Source organism: Seriola aureovittata, chromosome 3, assembly GCF_021018895.1.
Source record: "Seriola aureovittata isolate HTS-2021-v1 ecotype China chromosome 3, ASM2101889v1, whole genome shotgun sequence".
Taxonomy (NCBI): Eukaryota; Metazoa; Chordata; class Actinopteri; order Carangiformes; family Carangidae; genus Seriola; species Seriola aureovittata.
This window is the reverse complement of record NC_079366.1, coordinates 8,897,965-8,915,994: the sequence shown is the minus strand read 5'-3', so window position 1 is coordinate 8,915,994 and position 18,030 is coordinate 8,897,965. Positions and strand designations below refer to the sequence as shown.

General features: G+C 40.0%; 4 protein-coding genes across 5 annotated transcripts; 2 read left to right on the top strand and 2 right to left on the bottom strand.

Annotated features, from left to right (window-relative positions):
* Positions 1 to 310: 310 nt before the first annotated feature.
* Positions 311 to 4,798, bottom strand: LOC130166527 (calcium homeostasis modulator protein 1). Its single transcript, XM_056372202.1, has 2 exons — positions 4,096 to 4,798; positions 311 to 2,825 (listed from the first exon to the last, which is right to left on the bottom strand). Exons 1-2 carry the CDS (start codon positions 4,639 to 4,641, stop codon positions 2,313 to 2,315), a joined length of 1,059 nt encoding a protein of 352 aa, XP_056228177.1. The 5' UTR covers positions 4,642 to 4,798; the 3' UTR covers positions 311 to 2,312.
* Positions 4,799 to 6,306: 1,508 nt separating this feature from the next.
* Positions 6,307 to 8,735, top strand: LOC130166520 (inositol 1,4,5-trisphosphate receptor-interacting protein). Its single transcript, XM_056372189.1, has 2 exons — positions 6,307 to 6,587; positions 6,914 to 8,735. The coding sequence occupies exon 2, from the start codon at positions 6,922 to 6,924 to the stop codon at positions 8,728 to 8,730; it is 1,809 nt and encodes a 602-aa protein (XP_056228164.1). The 5' UTR covers positions 6,307 to 6,587; positions 6,914 to 6,921; the 3' UTR covers positions 8,731 to 8,735.
* Positions 8,736 to 8,850: 115 nt separating this feature from the next.
* On the bottom strand, positions 8,851 to 12,908 carry zp3c (zona pellucida glycoprotein 3c). Of its 2 annotated transcripts, XM_056372198.1 has the most exons (8): positions 11,512 to 12,908; positions 11,297 to 11,403; positions 11,012 to 11,115; positions 9,965 to 10,148; positions 9,758 to 9,884; positions 9,595 to 9,683; positions 9,310 to 9,383; positions 8,851 to 9,061 (listed from the first exon to the last, which is right to left on the bottom strand). In XM_056372198.1, the coding sequence occupies exons 1-8, from the start codon at positions 12,073 to 12,075 to the stop codon at positions 8,889 to 8,891; spliced, it is 1,422 nt and encodes a 473-aa protein (XP_056228173.1). In that variant the 5' UTR covers positions 12,076 to 12,908; the 3' UTR covers positions 8,851 to 8,888. The 2 variants fall into 2 exon arrangements, with proteins under 2 accessions (XP_056228173.1, XP_056228172.1); XM_056372197.1 differs by having other exon boundaries at positions 11,297 to 12,908.
* Positions 12,909 to 13,036: 128 nt separating this feature from the next.
* On the top strand, positions 13,037 to 17,694 carry LOC130166528 (ras-related protein Rab-40C-like). Its single transcript, XM_056372203.1, has 6 exons — positions 13,037 to 13,711; positions 13,814 to 13,874; positions 13,976 to 14,036; positions 14,123 to 14,200; positions 14,434 to 14,656; positions 15,517 to 17,694. Exons 1-6 carry the CDS (start codon positions 13,558 to 13,560, stop codon positions 15,816 to 15,818), a joined length of 879 nt encoding a protein of 292 aa, XP_056228178.1. The 5' UTR covers positions 13,037 to 13,557; the 3' UTR covers positions 15,819 to 17,694.
* The last annotated feature ends 336 nt before the right edge of the window (positions 17,695 to 18,030 follow it).

Genomic DNA, 18,030 nt, shown 5'->3' with positions numbered 1-18,030 from the left:
GGCTTCCCCTCTTCCTCATTCAATCCATAATGGTGCTCAGAGAGAGCCTGCAACTCGCCTTTCCCTTCCTCCCCTTGCTCTTGCTCTGCTCTGCCTTGGGTTTGTAAACAGATCTCTGCTCATGTGACCAGCCGTTTTGCCTCGCAACTCTCCTCTCCCTCAGCCCTCCCTCGCTACCTCTGTCCTCCAATCTGTAGGCAGAAGCAAGGCAGAATGAGCCAGACACTGACGAATAGGACGCCTGCAAGCATGCTGATGTGTATGTGTCTGTATGCGCACACCCCTGTGCATGTATATGTGAGAGGGAGACAAGAGAGACACTTGCAGCAAAGTCAAGGGAGGCCCCGGTCAGTAACATGCGCATGGCTGATGTCCTGACAACCAAAACAAAGCCATTTGTGTGAAGTGGAAGTCAGCAAAAGAAGAGAAGATGCAACCTTGTCTCCTTCCACTTCCTTCCTTCACACATACGCAGATTGTATTTTGAGCTACAGCACTTTATTTTTCATGTTCGCTTTGTTTGATCTATATATAAACATCATGTCACTCCTTTAGAGCGAAGGAACAAATAGAAAGAGCAGGGATGAGAGGAGGAGGCATCTCTGCATATGGGGAGATATGAAGGAAAGTAATACCAAGAGGAAAAGAGGGAGACACATAGAAAAATTACAGCCTGGACAAAGACGTTTCATACACGTCCACCCCCACACCAGCGACCCTGGCTGCCAATTCGCTGAGAGAGAGAACAGCTGCTGGGCTACTGGACGAGCTGTGAGACGGTCAAGGGGAGTGCTGCTCCACTAATCCCCGGGGGGGGGCTTCAATGGGATCCATGCCATTTTCATTCACCCTACCCTCCTCCTCCTCCTCCTACCCTCCTGCTCTAGTAATGATGTTACTGTTGAGTACCGAGGAACAGCTGGATGGACTGCACAGATGCATGGGCATAAATACAGTGCTTAATACACTGCGCGCATTGTGGGGTGTTTACAGGTTTCAAAGATTGTGTGTGTTGTAGCTACAGGGTTGTGTTGTTGGCATGTGAAGGCTGGTGGTTTTGGCAAAAGCACGCCCTCTTGTGAAATGTGGTGAAAACACCATTGTATCAACAGTTTCCTGAAGATGTGCAGTAAAAATTAAAATGTTCAGCTGTAATGAAATCCCTGCAAAAATACATTCACAAGGCTTTTTACAAGATAGAACAGTCAACACTTCGATGAAAAAAGGTTTTAACAAGAGGTGACTGACAAAACTGAGTGCAAAAGTGAGCGGGAGAGAGCGAGAGAGAGAGAGATACGAATGCTGACCTTGTTTTCTTAATGGCATGTAAATTGTTTTGGCTGACACAACCTTTTGTTTTTTTGCATAAATCATAGGATTGCCTGACTGGAAATACAGTAGCACTGTAGGGTTATCTGCTCTCACACGGTTCAAACCAGAGATAATGTTTGCAAAACATAATAAACCAAGATTATACTGTGTTAATGGAGACATTTCCATTCTTGAATGGCTAGGTTGATATTTTTTAAGGATTCTGTGAAACCCTTGTTACATGGGCCAATACAGATCAAGTATTTGTCTGAATTACATTCATATCTGAGTGTATTGAATTGAGAATGAATGTTTTTTTTATTTCTTATGCATTCAGCTTTTCATTTGCAAGAGAAAGATTTTCTTATTTCTTCTTTGAGACGTTGCGTAGTTTTGCCTTAAAGCAAGGAGCAACAGGGAGTTGAAGTGCATGCAGCTCATAAGACCCACGTCGACACTTTCAGTTTTGTGCCCTGGGAATATTTATGGTGGCCCCACACTTGTGAGCAACACAAACATTCATTAGTGTTGTTATCAATGAGAATTCTCCAGTGTGCTGTAATAATGCTTTACTATCGGCCCGATGCAGCAGCTTTACTTCTGCAGCCTACAATTTAAAGACAAGGTTTTTTGCCAAGCTCAGTTCCTCAGAGAGAAGTGCCAGATTGTGTTTTCATTAGTATATCATGCCCTATAGATAAAACAGTGGTGACAACAGTACAAACAAGTTTTGGACTACACCCAGTACTAGACATCTTTTGAGAGAAATTAACTGTGTGTGAACCAGAAATATGATGACAGTTTTTACACTTTGTGCTTATCATGCTCCATCAGTCAAACTATACATTCCTCTTTATATCCATTCATAAAATGTTACAAATACATACAAACGTGTATATGTATATTTCTAACAAAATTTTACAAATTCTAAAAATAAAGTTGTTATTCCTGAAACTCTGAAACAATGTGACTGACTGAAAGCTAAATAAGATCCAGCTGGATCAGACCTTACTGTAATACACTGCCCATTCCTTTTTTCCCACATCATGGGTGTGTCCCTTTACAAACCCATTAAGTGCTCCATTGGCTTCTCCATTCAGTCTGCCATTGTTTTCGCCATCTATTTGGTCCTTTCTCAGAGCCAGTGCTGGCTTACAGGTGTGCCAGTTCCACAAAACTTTATTCATATCATCCTGGGCTCTGATACCCAGAAGCTTGTCTTCATCACTTTTCTTGTTGTCTTCGTCATCATCGTCACTGTCGTCGTTGCAGGAGCGATGGCGGTGGAAGCTGCGCATCTCCCCACTGATGTTCTCAAAGTACTGATGGATGCAAACCTTGGCAAAGCTCTTGGCGTGCTCCTTACAGGTCTCGTCGAACATCTTGCGCTCGATGTCAATGTAATGAGACCAGTACTTGGTCTTGAGGAAAGCGGCCTGGGTAAAGCATGGTCGAATAGCCCGGATCAGGAAGGCCGTGAAGGTCATCATCAGCAAAAACATCCATCCACATGCCTGTGAAATATAGACATGTATTATTGGTATAGCAAGCTGGGCATTATTTTGAGCCCTCATAATAATACTCTGTGGTCAGAATATAGACAATCGGGAAATGTGTCTTGAGAGTGAACGTACTATCTGGTTAATCTTGACTCCTTCAGTCTGGCTGAACAGGACATGCAACAGTGTTTAGTGTTGTTCTTGTAAATATTAGGATATAGGCAAATAGTCGAATATGTGATGGAAAAGGCCTATCTAGCAGTTTCCCATCAGTTTCATAGCTCATTAACAGAATCTGTATATCAATAGACTTTTTAGAGAGGTTACTTTTAAGCCTGTATAATTGCCCTTCAGCTGATCAAAGACCTAAATAACAGTGTGGGTGTTTTTGGACGGATGAAATAGGTCCCAGTGCCTTGAATGATAAATTTAGAGGCTTATCTATCCCTCTACTAAGCGAACCGGAAAGCTCTAGCGGACTCAAAGTGCAAAGTGAGTTCGAGTCTGGCGGGGGGATTTATGTTAAACACAGTTTTTTTTAAGAATAAAGCAAGAACAATTAGATTTTGCTGAGTCACACTTTTCAGTGATAAAAGTTGAAAACCTTCTTCTGAATGTGCCCCCAACTTTTTGCCAAACCCTTACTGTACACATAGCCTATACAATATGTGTATATAGAAATAAAGATACTGAGGTCATGAGTCCACTAACTGTATCCCCTCCAATTCCAATTCAGATTTGATCAATTTAGCTATACAGTTGTTTCTTCATTAATTAATTAATTTTGTTGTATTGTGGTGAGAGTGAAATTCTGGAATCAGCTAAACTACCCCTTGTTTGTCAAAACCCTCAATTTGGATTCAGCCATCAACAATTTTATTGCTTACACCAGAGCTTTTCACACTGTGACATACCAAAATGTCTGCCGTGAACAAAGCCTGTGATAGCTATGATGCGTATGAGAACATATTTAACTACATTAAGTGCCTTACTGTCTGAAAATACAATCTAGTCATGTTGTCAGTATTAGCTGGCTAGCTTTGCTGACCCCAAATTCCCACACAACAACAATAGCTTATGTTAGGCTATAAGCTAAAAGCAATAGCCAATTGTACTCAGATGTATGTATTCTCAGTTTGACTCAACTATGCCGTTTGACACGTTTAGGTCGGAGAAATCATTTGTCTCACTTGTTTCCAGATCTGCCTTGGTCAACAAGTCGTCATGACCTGTTAGTTTCAAACCATTTACAGAAAAACTGAGAGACAAGAAATCACCAGGCTACCTGTGATATACACTTGATGTATCGTGATGCCGCCACTCTTATTTCCTGATGCTCAAACAGATCTTTGCATGGAATCCTTGCCAGCAGTTTTATCTTCTCCGTCTCTGACATCCCCTTGACAAGACTGTAATTCCCAAACCTGTCAATATCCAAGTTGATGCTGAAAGCACACAGGAAACTTTTCCCATCCATGAGAGTGACAGACACCCAAACTGCAGGTGCTATCAAGGATCTCTGTGTGATTGAACAAAACATGTAGCGGAGGATTGTAGGATCCTTCCTGCGTCTGCCTGTGGGTCTTTTCCACTCCTCGGCGAGCACTGACACATTATTGTTCAGAACAAAACCTAACATAAAGAACCATATAGGTGGGATGAAAAGCAGTCCGATCCCATAGGTGTAGTTGTACTCTGGCATGCAGGGGCAGCTGAATTCAAAAGCAGAGTACATCTGTGCACTAGCTAGTGCCATGATACCACAGATCCCATTCATAAAAGATTCCTGGTTGGACTGAAGGAACTGGAACATCATACGAAACTTATCCATCTTGGGAGATGTGGTGGACCTTTGCTTCTGATGAAATTAAATCTGTGAAAAGAAGTGTGGTAGAAAGTTTCAAATCAGTCAGTAAAAAGTGGTAGAAACAGCACCACAGCATGCTGATTCTTGTGTCATTATTGTAAATCACTTGAAAATCAATGTTAAATTCATTGAGATTTAGTAGGAATCACTTTACCACTGTCTGATAAGAACCTCTTTATAAAGGGATTATGATAATAATAATGTTTTATAGATATTTTATAAGCCATTGATAAGAATAATGTTTGACTGCTAGATTATAAAAGATCTATCATCATGGTTGGATCAAGTTATTAACTTTGATTGATAAGGAGTAATAAACCATTAGGTCAATAGTAATATATGTTAATAAATCAAAAATAAAGGCTAATAAACTTGTGGTTAGAAATGTTAATGAGTCATTAAGTGTTCTCATTTTCTAATTAGCCTACAACACATCTTAGTAAGTCATGCGTAATGATAAATGTTAGTCATTCATAAACGATACTTACAAGTTGTGAATGTAAATAAGTTGTTAAAAGATTTGTTTTGTACGCCGCATCACTTTTCCAGAAGATGGACGGCTCACAGGCCACACAGATTTTTCACAATCCAGCAATCCAAAAATCTTATTAATGGCATGTCACTGAGCAATAAAACCTTCAGAAACAATCTATTAACCATTAAAAAAGCAATTATTTATTAATTATAATTTATGAACTATTTAATAACGTTTGTTATTAGAGGGTACCAGAGTCTCACAGGTTTTATGAGTGTATTTAGAGATAATAAAACAAAGTGCAGATATTGATCAGAAAGTAGCAACACAAACACTCTTACCTGTTTTCTTGTGGATAAATAAGAGGAAAGGAAAATTTCATATAATGACAATGTCCATAGTAAAAAACATGCAGTCCTTATCAGGTGTTGAAGCTCTGACTGACTGAAAGGTGTCTCTCGAACTCTCTGTGGTGATTTTCAAAGCTGACCGCATCATCTGTCATTTTGCCCCTCCCTTCACACGCACCTGTGTTTCATGTGATGTAACAAAGATTCACATTCAACCCACACTTTCTCTAAAGTAAAGCTGCTACAGTGCTCAGAAAACACTGACATACTTTCCAGTCAGTTCTTTTATATTATATATATAATATAATATATTCATATTAATATTGTTAGTTATTGACTTAGATGGACATAGTATGTAGTAGTGTTTCCTCAAGTTACCTAAAGAGTGCTGCTCATCTGTGACGATCCAGACATGCAAAAACGGCCTCGAAACATTCAAATATCTGTGGCTTTGGCTGGAAAATTTGGTTGTTGACTAAGAGGTGAAGGGTGAATCTGTTTCCACTTGATCAGAACCAAATAAATCAAGGGACAATGGCTGTTGCATGCAAAATATAATAACCATTACACCTTTTTGTTAGTTTATTTCACATAGCCATTTGAACTCAACTGCTCCCACTGAATGAGGCAAAGCTTGACAAACCAGTTGTAAGACCACAGGAGAATAAAAGGCAGGGGCTTACTTTCCTATTCATAGGCACTTTCTACACGTCATTAGTCTTATTTTGAACCATAGTATGTAGCCTAATGCTTGGTCCTTCATATCATAGTATAATATATATATATATATATATATAATATAACAGTCTATGATTCATTCATTGACTCAGAGTCAATGGTTCGTTTCAGACTTTTCTGAACGTGCAGTGAAACTTACAGGAAGTTAGTGCTATCTGTTTTTCTTCAGTTTATTGCACAGGAAAATGTCACAGCTGAGCAGTTGGGCTGGGTGTGCAGGAAATAAGTCACGAAAGACAACCTACATCTAAAATAGGAAGAGATCACTGAGCCTGTGGCTGTGCAAGGTTACTTTTACTTCCTGCTTTGTACCTATTCACACAGTACTGCAACACTGCAATATTGAGGTAAGTAATCGTTTGCTCTGGTGTGGATTCTCATTCTCCTTTAATGTTACTTGCAGCGATTAATTGTGTTTCATGTAAAATGTAGTCTTAGGGTAAAGTGGATGTTTTCAGGCTGTCGAGGAAGTAGCTCATTAGTTTCTAGCTTTGCATCATTGTGAAATTTACTGTCAAGAACATTTTTCATTAGTATTTTTAAATATAATTATAAGGATTTCAGGATTTTCATCTTTTATTTTTACATATTTAATGGATGACAAATGCATTTTCAAAATCCCCAAAAATGATTTGTAACAATTCTTTATTCTGTTTGATCTGTTCACACACAGTATTGACGATGCAAGATACTCTGCTGCGAGTGTTCTGGGTGGGTCTGGGTCTCCTTATGTGTCCGAGGGATGACCCCGGGGTGGAGGAAGAATTGGGTGATATCAACACAGTGGGAATGCAAAAGCACGACGAGAAGCTGCTGAGGGAGGAAAAGAAACTAGACCAGGAAATGGCACCTGTCCGTCAGAAAATAACACATAATGACGACTATGATGGTCACAAATTACCAGAAGGGGGACATTTTATAGCAAGTCCAGAGTCCAGAAACGAATCTGGCCATGAGCTAGAGGGAAGCTTACGGTTGGACGCGAGGAGTAAACAGAGGGAAGACATTCAGACTGAACCAATCAGACCACAGGGGCAACAACAAAAGCCAGAGGAGATGGAAGACTTCAGCTCCAAAGAAGAAGCATCGTCTCTGTCAGAAGGCCACATCAAGTTGTCAGAAAATGAAACATCAGAGAAGGTTATCAGTGACTCGGGGGAGGATTACCTCTGGTACATATGGAATACATTCTCCATTATTTCCATGATCCGCTTCTTCAACAAATACTTGAGAAAAAATTCCCAGATGAAACAAGGTGAAGCCAAGACCTCTTTCTCAGGGACCTGCATCGCTGGTGAAGTGCCACTACCCGACAGTGACACTCTGCAGAGTTTTCATTCTAAATGTGTTCAAGCCTCATCCAATAAGAAGTGGAGGGAGGATGAATTTTTGGAAGGGTTTGCTACTCAGATGGTGGAGACCATGAGGACCATCTGTGATAGAAATGGAGGTATGGTGATTGGGGACTGTCAGATGTTGGATGCATGTGATATAATTGTTCCTATCAACCCGCCTGAGCCTTATAGTTTCCAGTACCTTCTCAGGAATAACCATGCGAGTGACCTGCAGCCGGATATCCCAATCTGTGGTCAAATAAAAGTGGTGGAAAATAAGAAAATCCAAAATGGCTGCCCCTGCCAGTCCTATGATGCAGATGATGATATGGTTTGCCTGCTGCATTGTGAGAATGACAAAGTAAAGACAAAAGCTGCTGATGTTTGCGATGGTATGCTTTGCTTGAAGAACACGCCTTTCCTGTCAAAATCTCAGGTTACCAGGTGGTTTCAGAGCACTATCAAACAAGCATGGGCACTGATTTCATACAAGTATGAATTTGACCTCAGCATTTGTAACGTTGATGCTCCGGGTGCTCTGGTTGTTCGATTCAGATCAGGGAAGAAGGTTAGCTTCAGCATGAATCCTGTAGTTAAATTAAACACTGCTGCTCATTTCTACATCACACCTTGTTCCCCAAACAACTTGGACACTTTCTGGACACTCTCCCTGACCATCTACGAAGATCAGCTCTTAGAAGGCCTCTCTAAACGGCTGCCTTTAAACTCCTGCCACACTCAAACTCTTGAAATTGCACGTTTCCTTCACAAGAGACAGACAGCACTGTCTGGAATTAGTGCGCTCAAGGATTTTCATTTCAAAACTGCACTAATGCATCTGCTTCTGACCAAAGACCCATCACAGTGGAAACCAAATGATGTGGCTTGGAGGCTACGAGACTTACTGGACTTCATGGAGAGAAGCCTGGAGAAAAAGCTCCTGCACCATGTTTTGATTGGGAACCCTTTAACCAAGAATATTATTCAACTCCCTGCTGAGTTTACTCAAGCAAAGCCAGTTAATCTCTTCCATCCCCTTGTGGTACATGACTGTATCTGCAGAAATGCTCTGATGCATTTCCAGGAAATGCTCAGAAACACACACATGCTGATACATGATTATGTTGATAAGTGTCAGCCATTTGAGAAAATGTAGTTTTGAAGTCTTAAGTGTACAGTTTAACTTATGGTTTTAATCTCTTTACCCTTACAGCAATGAGTGTTTTATGACATTGAGCAATAGAAACATCAAGTATCAGAAAGCCATTTATTTAAAAAAAAAAAAAAAATCTAAGCATTTCCACATGATTTATTTTAGTAGTCATGCTCCCAGTAGTTTACAAAGTCGCTGTGCTCTGCCATGTCGGAGTCCTCCAAACTGAATGTGTCAGCATCAAGCGATTTCATCTGAGGGTGAACATCCACATATCCATCCCTGCCGCTCACATCAACCTTCCAAGAGTGACTAGAGACGATATTACTGGAAGCTGTTGATAAATCACAAATCTTATTTGAGGAAGAGTAGCTTTGAGCCATTTTGTCTGAAGAAACTGCAGGAGTGTCAAATAATGGATAAGCAGTTTGGACTTGTAATACTGCCTGTACATGACAGCAAAATGCTTCACAAGTTAACTGATGTGCAACAAGAAAATCATGTGTAAAACCACTGCATTTCATACCAATGGCTTTTGTAGTGACTTTCTGTAATGTGTAAACAAAAAAGGTGGATCCTTACCCCTGGGCTGTGCTGAGGGGCAAGTCGATTCACAGCAGGTGCACACTGAGTCGTCACCGTAAAGCTCCTTCCACCTAAACCATTAACAGTTTTATTAGGTCTTCAAATGTCAGCTGGCAAGCATGGCAATAAACACACACCGCGGGCAACAGTACTCAAAATACCACCAGCTGTTGATAAAAGCTTAGTTGTTTTGTCAAATCCACATGAAACCTTTCATCCTGCAAGACCTTCAAAAAGCAAGCTACTGCAACCTGTGGGTGTTCACCTTTAGAGACAACTTACTTTTTGGTCGCTGGATCATAATTACAAGCCTTTGAAGACGGAGTTGGAGTAAGTTTCCCCTTTGAGATCTCACAGTGCATGTAGAGTTGCTGAAAGACACTTGATTTCAGTGTAACAGATTCGACACTTTGACAGTACACAGCTCTCAGTTTACTCTCAGTACCTGTGATGAGGAAGAAGGGGAAACCATGTCCTTGAAAATGAGGGCACCCACACTGAACTTCTGGGCCATCTTTGAGGCACCACTGAGGAACTTCGACTGTACTGTCACCTTACCATCAATCATGCAGCTGCAATTGAAGAGCATATGCATGTTAACTTTGAACCAAGTGAAGAGGCAATTTTAATTCTGAACCAATTCAAATCTGACCCTTGGTTGTCAATGGCGGTATATTTAGGACTGGAGTTGGGGTCTTGGTTTGCAGTCATGAAGCACTTGTTGATGTACAACCTCTGATCTCCAGAATGTGCAGTGTTGTCAGGTTGCTTGGCCTCAAAGTACATTGGCTGGCCCAAGGTGTATGTTTTGGGACCCGTGATTTCATTCCCTGATGCTGAAGCAAAGAGAGAAGTTAGTCACTGGGCTGTTTTAGATAAATTAAGAGGGCTGCCACATATTCACCATTTAATTTATATAAAAAAAAAAAAAAAAAAAAAAAAAGGGGGGGTGATGGTTACAAAAATCCAAAGTGAAAATATTTGATCCCTATCAGAGCTCTTTTTTGTGATGAAACCCTGAAAATGTTTATGTGCTTTAGTGTTATTGTATATAGTACACCTTCAAATGCTTAAGATAGATAACAAATCCTACTATAGTGACATGAAAAACTCAATAAAAATTGATATTAACTAAAGAGTTTGTCTCCAGCCTTGTATAAACTCTGCAATTCTCTTTTGGCATTAGTTCCAGGTTTAGCTCAAATGAAATAATAGTTTTGTCTTCACCTCATGCAGCAAATAATTTGTGGTTTGAAAGAGAAAACATTTGAGAATTCCTTTAATAAAAAAAAAAAAAAAAAAAAAAAAAAAAAAGCTAGTGTTAACTTAACACTAACTTTTTTTTTTTTTTTTTTTTTTTTTTAATGTTATTAAAGTGAACCAGTTTGTACTAGCTTAGTTTTTCCTGTCATTTTGACCACCATGTTACATATTTTTAGGATATTGGCCAATATTTAGTGTTTTCCTAATTGTATCCTCAAGGTACATGTCTTAGTTTAAGCAGGTACAACTTAATGGCTTGCTCTTTTTACCATTCATCTAAGCATACATCTTTCCTTTGCATCCAAACACCTTGCAGCAAAGGCCTTGTGCTGAAAACACTGGCCAACAGCTTTGCATGCTAAGACCACAAGCATGAAGAGTAATCAAGTCACATTTTTAAAGAAAAAAAAAAAAAAAAAAAAAAAAAGTAACATACCATCTTGAGCAGTGAGGATTAAGTTACTTTTTGGTTGGAGTGCTTTGAAAACTGTTCCTCCTTGTAGTTTGGGATGGAATCCAACTTTATAGGAGTGAAACCACCTGCAACAGCCATGTGAAAACTATGATTACTTCTTTGAGTATGCTAAAATATAAACCCTTAATTTTGAAATTACATAAATACTTGTAGGTAATGTGATTTAAAAAACAGTTATGACCTAGACTTAAAACTCAAGCTGACCAACAGTAAAGAGATAGAAAGAAAATAAATAAAAAGTCTTACCTGGGAAAGTTACACTGCAGAGAAACATCGAATGGCATTTCCCTTAAAATGACACCAGCTGGCTTGTAGTGGAGCACATTGCCGATGGACAGATAATCTGTTTTACTCTGGAACATAGACATTTCTGCTGGTTTTAGTTTCTCACAGTGAAGCAGAAAATTGTATTGAAAATAGAAAAAAAAAAAAAAAATGATAAAGAAGACACCTTTACCAACCTCTCTTTTGAATCCACAGTCAGTTTTAAGGAGGTACAGAAGGTAATAATGGTCTTTGGTACCTTGGTTAACAGGACAGGTACCTAGTTTCAAGTTTTTATAAGCATCCCTAGTCTTAAAGACCTGTCTTCTAATTCTTACATACATTCTGTCAACATGACACAGGATTTCGACCAACTTTCCTCTGCCTGCTGCAGCTCCTCCTGCTGCTGGTTTTGCAGCAGTGGAAGGACGAAGTAACATTTCCTTGACCCAGTCAGGGAGAGGTCTGGCACCTTTTTCTGGCTTGAAAGCCTCTTTCGGGTACTTAGAGGATAAGACATTCACATACTCAGGAAGCTTCTTCGCTTCAGGAGTTGAAGAGCCACTACCTGATCCACTCCTCCAGAGTTTGGTTTTAAGTGCAGGTCCTGGCTTCATATCTTCATCTATAACTGTCTCCATTCTTGCCCACTCTAATTCAGGATCTTGCACAGACAGGCCAGATCCAGCTCCACTTCTAAACTGATAACTATAGGCAGAACTAAACAGCAGTAACAGAAGCCCAGTGTGCATAAACCCCATTTTCACTCTGGCAGCTGTCTCTCACTGAGGCCGACCCTTCACCTGAGCAGGTTGAGTATGATACTGGTGTTTCACTTGGCTTTTGTGATCTGCAATCTAGAGAGACTTCCCACAGCTGCTGCAAATGCCAATTGAGGACAACCAATGAGAGGAGACCAAGAATAATCACCTAAACAGGCTATATCTGTCCCTTTATTTGAGGTACACCACTTTGGCTTTGTAAAGTACACTCAGTTGTCAGTTTATTAGGTACACCTAGCTAAAACTAATGCAGTCTATCTTGCAAAAAATCCTTAATCCTGAAGATTAAAATGTTCAGTTTTTTGGTTTTAGGTAGGTGTATATCATAATGTGACATTTCCTTATCTACTCCAATTCAGTGTAACATAGAAAATAATGTTTAAATGAAATCAATCATTTCAATTTAACCAATAGGTAGAGTTTACATTTATTTTTTCTCTCCCTGGTCAGGCAGCAACAGGGCATTTCCTCCCAAATTTCAGTCCAACAACCATACAAAGAATAAGGGTGAGAGAATCAAGGTCCATGAACTTTCAGGCAGTTTGATTACACTAATCAAATCAAGACATCAATTATCATTATTTTCTAAATATAAATATCAAATAAAGTGAGACATCAATTTATAATAAAGCTTAAATAAAAAAGTGCAAAAGGCATAATTATGTTACGAAAATAATTGTAATATTTCCCAAAGCGGATTAATTATATTAACACATTTCCTATTACTGATAAGATATAAAAGTGTTAATCTATAAATATTAAATCTGACAAATAAAATAAGTGAATCAACAATAAACTGTATTTTTTGGTTCTTGTTATTTTCACAGTATTTTTATGTTCTATAATTACATTTTTTCTTTTATATTTTTTTAAAATCAAAACCGGATGTTGCGCAGCTAATGATGTCAGTACTAGGAAGTACCACAGTAACTCAGCGCACTTGGCTAGACGTTGTGCTCGGAAGCGGAATATCCCTGTTGGCTTTTTTCATCATAAACAAAGCAAAATGGTTTGATTGTGTTCAGTGGAATATCGTTTCATGTAGCCAAACAGCCTCGTTTTTACTTTATATCCTCTGTTTGTGCTAGAATACGTTATTGTCGTTTGTGTTAGCTGACTAGCTAATAAGCCAGCTAACAGCTAAGGTTGTTTTGATTATTAATGTGAACACCAACGTTGCATCTACGGTGTCTGGACTCGGTTGTCCAGAGCTAATACAAACCGCCGAAAGATCTTTTCCGTATAATCCAGTGGAATGACGAAATTATTTTTTGTCTCCGAAGTAAAGGATACAGTTGATGTAAATCGTGAGATTTACACCAGCTAGCTGGTAACCTAACGTTAACGTCAAACGGCAGTCACCAAGCTTTCGCTATCTCTGCTGGGGACCCTCTGGTTCGTCCCTTACCCCGAACAGTGGACTTCTGGCGAGCTGAAAAAGCTCTCTGTGAATCGGATCCAATGCGTGGGATGATGGGGACCCAGAGTAGTCCTGTAAAGAGTTACGATTATCTCCTAAAATTTCTTTTGGTGGGAGACAGCGATGTCGGCAAGGGAGAAATATTGGAAAGTTTGCAAGATGGCTCAGTAGAGTCTCCTTACGCCTACAGCAGTGGTGAGTTAATATCTCTGCTTTTGTTCAGTTGTTTAGAAATTACTTATAGGGGCTAGAACGACCAACATTAACCAACTGTGTGTGGATTGTGTGTAATCACAGGGATTGATTATAAAACCACCACGATTCTGCTGGATGGGAGAAGAGTGAAATTAGAGTTATGGTAAGTGTTTTTATTATCATATAAGTAGTGTCTGGCTGCAGTAATAAACACACCCACAGCATATTGATCTACCTACTTGCTTTAATGTGTTTGTTCAACAGGGACACATCAGGGCAAGGCAGATTCTGCACCATCTTCAGGTCTTACTCTCGTGGAGCACAGGTGAGGACTTGGAGAGCAATTTTGGTGTTTTTCCTTCATTATCTAATTCTGTGCACTTGTGAACATATTCCACTTTCACCCCACAGGGCATCCTGCTCGTGTATGACATCACTAACGGCTGGTCATTTGATGGCATTGACCGTTGGATTCGGGAAATTGACGAGGTAATCTCCTCCAACCCATTTCTGGTGGACAAAGAATTATAGGAAACACCTGTAGATGAGGGCATATCCTGTGCCACTGTTATTTCAGCTGAGAATGCTCATTGTCTGTTTCTAGCTCTGCCACAGTCTGTGCACCAAAGAGTTGGATATGTAGAATAGGTTTTTTGTAAACGTGATAAAGAAATACATTAAAGTTCTGCAACTATTACAACAGATTTGTTTTTTTCCATCAGCATGCCCCAGGTGTACCCAGAATACTGGTGGGAAACCGACTTCACCTGGCTTTCAAGCGGCAGGTACCAACCGAGCAGGCAAGGGCTTATGCAGAGAAGAACAGCATGACTTTCTTCGAGGTCAGTCCGCTCTGCAACTTCAACGTCATTGAATCCTTCACAGAGCTTTCACGCATCGTGCTGATGAGACACGGGATGGAGAAATTTTGGCGACCCAACAGAGGTGAGCTGGTTAATAATTTTTTGCCTACCAGTTCTGTCAGATAAGGAATATGTGTTTTTTTCCTACTGTTTAAAGGGGTGGGGGGGCGTCAGTTCTCACCAATGATAGAAAGAAAACTGAGGAAAGTTTAAGTTTTATTTATTTATAGATTATATTATTTATATATTTATATTTTGAGATATTTACCTCTAAAGCAGAAAACACACTGAATAAATGTTCCCAAAGAGGCGATTCACTGATTACAGATGGGATTCAACTGTACATCTTCATCAGGTAATGTTCAGCATGTGATGAAGAAGGTCCACAAATATACTTCACCTAACTCAATCCAGGTGTGGATCCCAGGTTGTGACATTGAGATATCCAACACTGAAATTTCTCCTGCCAATCCGGTGCATCGGATATGAATGGAATTCTATTTGTGCCCATCAGAACATTTCAGAATTAAATTTGAAAAACTCAAAAACGTTGTGAATCCCTAGAAACTGTGTAAAAGTCACTATGGACACTCTCAGTAGTCTTCGCTGGTGCTATTTCTTTGGTAGAATGTAACGGCAAGTTAACGCCTTTCACTGGCACTGAATACCAGGACATTGTTTCTGGAAAGACGTACTGCTCTTTTCAGTAATGAAATGTGTACATCTGTTATTTGGTTACAGCTTCAAGGTACTTATCTGGCACAGGGCGTCTGCTTGGTCTCCCCTTAGCTGTAATTTCAGTACTGTAATAGTACTGTGTAAGAACATACTGAAAAGTATTGCAGGCATCTCTCATTTGCAGTTCATACGTCACAGTGTATTTTATGCGATTTTGAGTCATAACATCCATCTTCCTTTTTCTTATTTTGTCTTGTTCTACAGTCTTCAGCCTCCAAGATCTGTGCTGCCGTTCGATAGTGTCCTGCACACCGGTGCACCTCATTGACAAACTGCCCCTCCCTGTCGCCATCAAGTCCCACCTCAAGTCTTTCTCTATGGCCAATGGTATGAATGCAGTCATGATGCATGGACGCTCCTACTCGGTGGCCAACAGTGCAGCCTCGGGTGGCAGCGGCGGTGGAAGCAAAGCCAACAGTCTCAAACGCTCAAAGTCCTTCAGGCCTCCACAGAGTCCTCCAAAGAACTCGTCGTCTTCCTCAAAGGGGAACTGTAAGATTTCATAGTGAAGAAGTGGACTAATGGTTGCCTCCATAGGACCAATATTAAAGGTGTTGTTGCTCCGAGAGGTCACGAGGCCAGAGAGGAGCATGGAGAGCTGCCAGCTATCTTCATCAGAAACGGATATAGCTGCAAACTCACATTGACCTATGGGAACTGACATGGATGGCTGGGTTGTTTTCTGTTTTCTTTGCGCTTGCCAGTGCCATCTTGTGGATGTCCATTTACTTGTACTCTTTACTACAGAAGCTCACTGTGATCAAGTAGAACAAGATTTCCCTGGGACCAACAGATGTGAATTTAAGGATTATCACTCACCTGTTAACACTACAAATGAGTGGAGAGACATTAGCTAGCTTTTATGTGGATCAGGATTGTTTATTGGTATTTAAAGTTGACTTGAAGTTGTAAATATCCTGTATGTGCTGTCGTTTTGGTCTGTGTGTAGTGATTGTTCTTGGGGAGGAGCTTCTTGCGCTTGTTTTGTCTTGAATGTTTTGGGAGCTTTGATGCTTTGATGTACAACTTATTTGTGTGTCTTATGCCCTTTGCCTACAGTAGAAAATTCCCTTTACAGCCTCAAGAATACTGAGCTACTTATTTAAAACTCAGATTAGTTCAGTTTTACATAAGACCAGCTTAAATTGAATGTCATGAGCTTGCAGGGATACTTTCCCAGGTACAGTAGTTCTAGACTTAAGAAAAATTCAGATGAGTACTTCTGACAACACTGAAAAACACTCTTTAGTCTAGCACTACTTATTCTGTGAAACTGTCCAGCAAAGACAAGCCAAGTTGTCTTGTTTGCAAGACTTTTTGTGGTGCCCCTGAATTTTTAGCCCAAATGAATTCACCCTCCATCTCCATCAGTCATCTAATGGTCCTAGTTGTATTATTGCCTTAAATGGTTTAAACCATCAACAGCATGATCAATATGAATCTGTTAACGCCTGGGGCAATTAAAAGATTGCTCGGTGCTGATGAGGAAACCTTGTACAAACTCAGATGTACAGCTTGTTTGCTCAATTACGGCGTTTTGCCTTCAGAACCTTCTGCAGTGATGTCTTGGTTCTTAACAGGACTGTGTAAACTCACAGGACACTGGTGTGAGGAACATTTTAATTGGATTGATTTTTGGATATTTTATGTATATGCTATGTATTTATGAATGTAAAACAATATTCATCTGCTACCTTTCAGTGGCCCTGTGGTAATATGTGGGACTGTAAGAATCAGAGGTGGAAAGTCACTGAGTAGTGTATCTGCTACTGTCATATTTTTATTGAACATTGCTGCTTGTCTGAGTATTTGTACTTTTGCTACTTACAGTCTTACTTAAGTCTTATTTCCCAACCTTCTTCAAATGTGTGTAAAATAATAATAAATGGGGTTATAATGATTGTTTACAGTACTTCTTTTTCTGGACACAATGCAAGAGCCATGTAATGTCAAAGGAACTTAAAGACACGTTTTTAAATCAGAGCGAACTAATGATACTTTTGTTTTAATAATTGAATAATCTACACAAATATATGTGTTCTAATATAAATTCTCAGTCTTCTTTCCACCTCTGATTAACACATGCTGTATTTCCACTTCAACATTCCCAGTGTCATGGCTGTATGTATGTATTAAGATCAATGAGTGCATAAAAAAAATCGGTGCATGTTTCCTACTGGCGCCTGTTTTATGTGGTGTATGGTGTGAGACCAGTACAATAGGCAAACAGAAACTCTTGGGTGAACATTTAAAGCACTATATGAAACGTTTGATACCGACCGTTGCTATCAGAGCTGTGTGTCCAAAGTTTTGGATACGGGCTGAATTCATTTTGTCTTCATTGAAAACAGTCACCCATCACAATAAAGGGTACAACTACAAGGTTTGCTTTGTGTTTTCATCAGCTTGTGAGCTGTGTCGCAATGATTTTTCATTCAAACATTTATCAAGGTCATTGTGCGAATTGTGGGAATATTTTTGTTCCCTTTGTCCAGTCCGGGGCCGCGGGTGCTCAAGTGCAATAAAGCCGTGGGGGGCTGCTGAATTGATTAGCTGCTCCCTCGGTATTGGCCAGTTGTGGATAACCGGCACATCGCTGCGGCACATGAATGCAGCGCGGTCAAAAGTCACCCAAAGGTTGCAGGGTCACCCTCAATGAAAAGATGAGGGGAGCTGCTTCTCATCGCCTCGGAGCTGCGCTGGGACAAAGATGAGTTG

Excerpts from the sequence above, each read along its gene's own strand:
- LOC130166527 (XM_056372202.1), bottom strand. The coding sequence starts at position 4,641 with ATGGATAAGTTTCGTATGATGTTCCAGTTCCTTCAGTCCAACCAGGAA. Across the intron at positions 2,826-4,095 it reads ACATCAAGTGTATATCACAG|GCATGTGGATGGATGTTTTT; the intron begins GTAGCCTGGTGA and ends TATATTTCACAG.
- LOC130166520 (XM_056372189.1), top strand. The coding sequence starts at position 6,922 with ATGCAAGATACTCTGCTGCGAGTGTTCTGGGTGGGTCTGGGTCTCCTT.
- zp3c (XM_056372197.1), bottom strand. The coding sequence starts at position 12,075 with ATGGGGTTTATGCACACTGGGCTTCTGTTACTGCTGTTTAGTTCTGCC. Across the intron at positions 10,149-11,011 it reads AATCCTCACTGCTCAAGATG|CATCAGGGAATGAAATCACG; the intron begins GTATGTTACTTT and ends TCTTTGCTTCAG. Across the intron at positions 9,062-9,309 it reads CCCCTCAGCACAGCCCAGGG|CTTCCAGTAATATCGTCTCT; the intron begins GTAAGGATCCAC and ends ATTTATCAACAG.
- LOC130166528 (XM_056372203.1), top strand. The coding sequence starts at position 13,558 with ATGCGTGGGATGATGGGGACCCAGAGTAGTCCTGTAAAGAGTTACGAT. Across the intron at positions 14,037-14,122 it reads CTTACTCTCGTGGAGCACAG|GGCATCCTGCTCGTGTATGA; the intron begins GTGAGGACTTGG and ends TTCACCCCACAG. Across the intron at positions 14,201-14,433 it reads GGATTCGGGAAATTGACGAG|CATGCCCCAGGTGTACCCAG; the intron begins GTAATCTCCTCC and ends TTTTTCCATCAG.